Genomic DNA, 6,688 nt, shown 5'->3' on the forward strand with positions numbered 1-6,688 from the left:
CCTTCAGGGTGGATATAGCTCGCTAGCAGCCTCGCACCGAGGACCTATCCACGTCATCATTTACCCAGAATGCTTTGTGTGGAAATAAAATGGCTCCGTCCGTGTAATATATTTTTAAATATTTAATTTAAAAATTATAAAAAACTGAACATCCTACAGTATTTTTACAGTCTTTATTTTACAGTTAAAATATATGTTTATCAAATAAAGTCTAATGTTACAACTAATCGGGGATCCCTTTAAAGGGTTCGAGCAACATTGCCCTCCTTATCAGTGCGTGCTTTTTGTTTAAAGCTCTGGAGTGAAGGCGATGGTCCTTCGAAGACTCGTTCTGTCTTTAATTTCAATCAGGGATTGAATCAGCAGTCTTCACTTCTGCAGTTTGTAAATGTAAAGCAGCAGATAAGCACTTGGGGAGGAATTACTGCACCTCCTGCATCTAAACTACCTCCTTCCGTATTCTCAGGCTGCAGCCTGCGCAGACCAACATGGCGGTTGGACCCGGTGGGACCCTGCAGATGGGACAGCTCACGCCATTCTGAGGGCATCACATCCAGACGGTAAAATGTCAGACAGATGTCAGGGGAGACCCAGTTGGCTCAGACGCTGATAGTCCTCAGTGATACACCAGTTAACAACAGCAAAGAAAAGGCCAAACTGCCCCGCGCTCAAGTGCTGTCACACACACAGTGTTGGCAGTGTTGCCATTAGTCAGAGTCTGGTTCAATATTTTATTTGTCTGCTCCTCATCTAAACACTGGAAAGGCCAGCTGGGTGTTTATTAGACAGGAGGGGGGATTTATGTGGAACAACGTTAGAGGTGTTGAATAATTAGGTGCATTTAAAAGTGACAGAAGCTTGTCTTTGGTCAGGGGTGTCACTAGGTTTTAAGGACAAGGGGACTTAGCCCCAGGAGACACACAGAATTTTGCACATATATATATATATATTTATGAAAAACGTATTCAAGGCTAAATAAAATTTTAACATAAATTTTGACATTGATTTAAAAATACCCCCAAACTGAACATTAAAACTATTTTAGATAGATATGTGAATACCGACACTACTTTACTAATTAGTACTTATTTTCTTGAAAAAACTTTCGTATATCCACTTTTCACTGAGCATTCTCCTGGTCTGCTCACTGAGCCTTCATGCTGCATGCTTAGCAGGCTCTGTATGTGAACTTGCTAGCATGCTGCTATGAAGGTTGCAGGAAAAACGTGGACTGGATTTCATGTGGTGGGGGAGTACTCTATAAGAACAAGTGGAATGGAGTGAATAACGAAGTTTGCAGAAGAACGTGGACTGGATTTCATGAGAGGTGGAACGGATTGGATAACGACGCACCAAAGAGGATCTCTACCTCACACTATAAATTAAAGGGAAACTGACAGATTTATGATCATATATTTAAGCTAATAATGAAATATTAAATGGTTATTTATTCTGACCACATCATATTGATTTTTTTTAAATAAATGATTTTTACACCAAAATAATTTAGGTGGGGGGGCTTTAAAATATTTTAGGGGGGCTCCAGCCCCCTAAAATATGCCTAGTGACGCCACTGTCTTTGGTAATCAGTCTGAAACTTAAAAGGAACACTATGACCTTTAAAGGACCAGAGGGAACTGGTGACAAGGATGGGATATTGTTCAACAAAGCAGCAGAGCTGAATGACCAGACCAAGACAACAATAAAAAGATAAGTGCAGTTTTATTTACAGGTGGAGTTTGGTTTTGGACATCAGCTGWAAAGGAGGAGAACGTAGAAGGTGAGTATTGGTTCTTGGAAGAGTAATTTGTTGTAGATTTTCTCTTGTTAATAAGTGATTCTTTCTTACAGATTTTCCAGAGGCGAAGAGTTCCAGAGGAGGAGGTTTTCAAAGGCAGGTGGCAGTTCTTCAGGCAGGTGGCAGTTCTTCAGGCAGGTGGCAGTTCTTCAGGCAGGTGGCAGTTCTTCAGGCAGGTGGCAGTTCTTCAGGCAGAGTGGCTGTGAGGGTTCCGTGGTGAGGTTCTTTGTTTTCTGACCCAACTTGGAGTGAGGACTTCTCAGCATGAGGTGTGGGTTCTGTGATCTTGGTAATCCACCTGTAATAACCTGAGTATTTAAGGAAATACTTGTGTTTATTATTTGTTCAAAGAGTACACTGAAAAAAAATACTTAAGTTTTGTTAAAGTAACTGGTAAACCACGGTAATTATTTTTCTCTTTACAAACCAGAGTTGTTGGGAAAAAAATCTTAACCACTAACACCAGCGAGAGTCATATTTAACCTAGACACTGTTTTTTTATACATTGAAATGTCTTTTTTACCACATTTCTTATCAAAGTGAAATAGAGAGAGCTGACTGCTGAGTAATCACTCCCTCAATATAGCGAGCCAGGTGGTAAAAGGGTTACACACCATAAAGGTAAGATGCATCAGCGTGAATCAACTGAAGGAGGAGGCTTATAAAGCTGCAGCTTATCATTAAACAAATCCCCAACAGGTGTGTGTAATCAGGGTCAGATCACCAATCACCACACAGGAACACAGGTAGAACTGATTCTTCACAGCTGGAACCAGTTTGGCTGAACTTCTCAGACACAAGCAAGCTTCACCTGCTCTCCTGCTGAGAGACAGCAGTCTGCAGCCGACTCCTGCATCACTGACATGTCCACGACAAACATGTTCCAGCTCTAATGACAGGGAAAATAAATCCACCTCAAATGATTTGGTGTTTCTAAAGATCCAAAGTGAAGCTTCTGTGGTCCTGTGGTTTACAGCTGCATCAGGACTCCTGAACATCATCTGATGGTTCACACATTTATAAATTAAATGAAGCTGGCAGCAAGCTGTGATCCTACAATCATCTGAAAACTGACGTGGTTCAGTTTGAGATGACTGCTGACCTGCTGCAGTAAGATCACTGGACAGAGTTCTGACCCAGAGCCGGAGCAGCAGAGAGGGGCTGAGGTGGGCTCAGTTTGAAAACACAAAAATAACCTTTTTTATTAACGGTCTCACATATCACCCTCCAGCTTTCATGTTTTACAGCACAGGTCCACGTCTCCCTCTGAAGCATCCAGCCTGTGAACATCCAGGACCTGATGAGACCAGGTCTGTGGGACCTGAGGAGACCAGGTCTGTGGGACCTGAGGAGACCAGGTCTGCAGGACCTGACAAGACCAGGTCTCCAGGACCTGATGAGACCATGTCTGCGGGACCTGAGGAGTCCAGGTCTGCAGGACCTGAGGAGACCAGGTCTGCTTCTCTTAGACATGATTGCGGTTTTTCTGAAATAGAAAGGAAAAGACAGACAAAAAAATAATTTAAAATCAATTCGCAACCTGTGAAGTAAAAATAAATTATAACTCTAAATAAAAACAAAAGTACTGACCTGTTAATTTAGTTTGTGCAAAAAAAAAAAAAAAAAACTCCGCTTCTGCTGCTGATGCTGCGCAAGGCTGCTGGAACACAACGGCAGGGCTTCTTTTCGCTGATGACACACAGACAGAGTACATTTAAAAATATATATATAAATACATTAAACAGAATAAAACATAATAAAACACATTTACGAACCTTTAAATTTACTTTACGTTTGGTGCTGGTGTTGGGTAACGCTGCTGCAGGAACACTGCGACGGGTCTTCTCGCTGATGACAGACAACACAGAGTACATGTAAAAACTAAATAAATACATTAAACAGAATAAAACACAATAAAAATTTACGAACCTTTAAAATTTACTTCTGTTGCTGTAGCTGTCGTGCAGGGGGTTCTTCTTATCGCCGATGCAAGTACTGACGGGTCTGGAACACAGCAGGTGTCTTCTCATCGATGGAAGTACTGACTGAATGAGACGCGTTCTTTTAAGCGCATCACGAACCGAGGAGGGGCAGGATCTAATGCTTTAAACACGAGCTGATTGGCTGAGGGGTGGGTCTAAAGCCTAACCCTAACCGCTGATTGGACGATGGAACAGTTTGATGAAAACTTTCTCGACCTGACAGTTTTCAGGGAGGCAGGAAGTCACGAACAGGAAAGAGGGAGGGTGAACAGACAGGCGGGCTGTGGACATCTGTTCAAAATCAGGATGTTTACGGTCAAGGCTTACAGTACATCGAGGGGGAAAGAGGGAGGGGACGATTACGGTAAATCGAGGGGGAAAAAGGGAGGGGTAACGTTACTGTAAGTCAAGGGGGAAAGAGGGAGGGGGACAGTTACGGTAAATCGAAAGAGGAAGTCATGAAACGGAAGTTGACCATACATGGAAGTCCCCCGAGGAAGGAGGGGCCGGAAGGACATATATGGAAATCCCCCGAGGAAGGAGGGGCCGGAAGTTGACCATATACGGGCGGGACACCTGTCACTTTTCGTGTGACGTCATTTGACGAATGCTGAAGTATATTATCTCTATTTTGTCAATTCTTTTAGCCAAAATTGAGATAATCACTGATGACAATAATAAAAACATGTCTAATCATTGCAAAGACCTTGTTTTATTATTTTTACCTTATAAAAAGCTGTTTATATCTCCATGGTCGTGGATCGCCACTACAGGCAGCCTCCATCTTGCACCGCCATCTTGTCCACGAAGGCTCATGAAGGACAAACTGCCGTGGCGGCGTCAAAAACAGTTTTAGTTGTAATACTATACATGTAATATGTGTTGTCTGTCATTGTAGCTGGGATAATTTTACTTATTAAAGCTCATAATCTTACCACTTGAAACATCACTAGCCCTGAAGCTGCTGGTAGACATCGCGGTTGGAATTATCAAAGGTTTTTGACACCTGAGAGACACCGTAGAAACTCCTTTGTGTTTGGAAGCGGTGGGTGGGGGTGGGGGGAGGACCAGGGAGGATGATTCAACCGCTCAACCACTAGATGTCGCTGAAAACAACAAATCCTACACACTGTGCCATTAAGAAGTATTTGCATTTCATGTAATATATTTTTGAATTTGGCCCTCGGCCCTCAGATTGATTTTAATTTTGGCCCTCTAGCGGAAATGTTTGAGCATCCCTGATTTAGACAAAGAAAGTTTAGCTCCAACCATGTTTTAACATCCTTTCAGCAGATGCTCCAAACACTGAGCTCCACCATATCGTAAAGGTAAATAAATCTGGACATATTTTTTGAAAATGGAACCCACTGGAAGTAAATAAATAGAAAACCAAATGGGGCCCAGTTTGGAGCCTTGATGTACCCTACATTTAAGAGGGGTGACTGTGGAAGAAATCTCTAACATTAGATAGATTATATAAACTGTAAAATATTAATAATTTAGTTAAATTATTATTAATAGTTTTAATGATTTCTACATAGTCAGTCCTTTTTTGTTGGCTATAATGCCAACATGTACAGTAATGGTAAATCCTGCCTGTTATGCTTAGCCACTTAGCTTCTACAGTAGATCACGTGGTTTCCGTGCACTCCGGCTGTTCTATATACCTCCATGTTCACAATGCATTCCTCTTTCCCAATTATGGCAAGCTCCAAAAAGTGTAGACACTGTTCAGCAAGGGTCTGGTGTGCTGTGCATGTGTGTGTCTATGCTGGAGAATTCTCAGGGCCAAAATAAAGTTATTCTTCAGGGCAGAATGAGATTTCTAAAAGTGTTATTACAGAAAGATGAGGTGACAGATCACAGGAAGAAAGGAGCTTACCCTTGCAAGATATTTAATATTTTTATTTTATCACAAAACAAACCAGAATCTTCTCAAGGTCTGGGTCTCTTGAAGTCCTTCAGGGTTTTCTTTTCATTTTAAATGAAATCTTCAGTCTTTCTAAGGTTTGTAATGCTGTAACTGCTCATAGAAGCCGGGGTTTGGTCGAATCGATGGTCTTGCCTGCTTCACCTGACTGTACGCATCATCAAATGTAAGCCCCTCCCTCAACATCAGGTATCCAATCACAACGGAGGATGAGCGTGACACACCAGCGTTACAGTGGACCAACACCACACCGTCCTACAGGAAGAAAAACAGAAGGCAAGCAAAATGTTGATACATCTACATTAGTTAGACTTTAGTTATTTTAAGGCATTAAGGCTTCATTTTCCTCCTTAACTGCAATTTGACTAAGAATAAATGAACTTCCTGACAGATTTCACTGTTCTGCAGTTTTAATGGTGCTGCTCTTCAGGAATAGTTGTATATGACTGACTTTCAGCCATCTCTGTGTCTGCTAATGTTGACTGGCTCTGGCAGCTATCTTGACCTGGGTTGACTTTAAAAAAGTATCTGTTGAAGCTGTACCAGTAAAGATGAGTTCTTGAGATCATTATTAAAACTTGTCCAGTGGTTCATGAGATATTTTGCTGACAGAGAGATTAACATATACAAAGGTGACACCAAGGCTGCAAACAAAAGAAAACTGTGCCCATTTTTATGTGTAGGTTATAATTAACAGAAATTAAAAAAATCTAGCTGAGCTACTGACAGCTCAAATTAAATAATTTGTATTTTTCACCTTATTTAAAGAACAACCTTGTTCTCATTGTCTTTCATGAAAAACTTAACCATACAGCGGGTAAATTAAGTAATGAACACATCACCATTTTTCTCAGTAAATATATTACTAGAGGTGCTAATTAGACATGAAATTTTCACCAGATGTTGGTAACAACCCAAGTGATCCATACATACAAAGAAATCAAACCATAAATGTCCAGAAATGAAGTTATTTGTAAT

The 6,688-nt window shown here is 41.2% G+C and overlaps 1 protein-coding gene and 3 long non-coding RNA genes across 4 annotated transcripts in view; 1 reads left to right on the top strand and 3 right to left on the bottom strand.

Annotated features, from left to right (window-relative positions):
- Nucleotides 1-1,703: 1,703 nt before the first annotated feature.
- On the bottom strand, nt 1,704-1,967 carry LOC106529915 (uncharacterized). The gene is made up of 2 exons (XR_001311713.1): nt 1,850-1,967; nt 1,704-1,756 (listed from the first exon to the last, which is right to left on the bottom strand). It is a non-coding gene; the product is annotated as an uncharacterized LOC106529915 (long non-coding RNA).
- LOC106529917 (uncharacterized) lies at nt 1,763-3,129 on the top strand. The gene is made up of 3 exons (XR_001311715.1): nt 1,763-1,898; nt 1,975-2,964; nt 3,046-3,129. It is a non-coding gene; the product is annotated as an uncharacterized LOC106529917 (long non-coding RNA).
- On the bottom strand, nt 2,020-4,483 carry LOC106529916 (uncharacterized). The gene is made up of 4 exons (XR_001311714.1): nt 3,574-4,483; nt 3,389-3,487; nt 2,995-3,284; nt 2,020-2,106 (listed from the first exon to the last, which is right to left on the bottom strand). It is a non-coding gene; the product is annotated as an uncharacterized LOC106529916 (long non-coding RNA).
- A 1,181-nt stretch (nt 4,484-5,664) lies between these two features.
- LOC106529920 (dual specificity protein phosphatase 19) overlaps nt 5,665-6,688 on the bottom strand; it is an 11,373-nt gene continuing 10,349 nt past the window's right edge. The window contains exon 5 of the mRNA XM_014025439.1: nt 5,665-5,965. Coding sequence (XP_013880893.1) covers nt 5,783-5,965 — 183 coding nt within the window. The 3' untranslated portion in view covers nt 5,665-5,782. The remainder of the gene's footprint in view (nt 5,966-6,688) is intronic.

The sequence above is a fragment of the Austrofundulus limnaeus genome, unplaced genomic scaffold (assembly GCF_001266775.1).
Source record: "Austrofundulus limnaeus strain Quisiro unplaced genomic scaffold, Austrofundulus_limnaeus-1.0 Scaffold476, whole genome shotgun sequence".
In the NCBI taxonomy this organism is placed as follows: domain Eukaryota; kingdom Metazoa; phylum Chordata; class Actinopteri; order Cyprinodontiformes; family Rivulidae; genus Austrofundulus; species Austrofundulus limnaeus.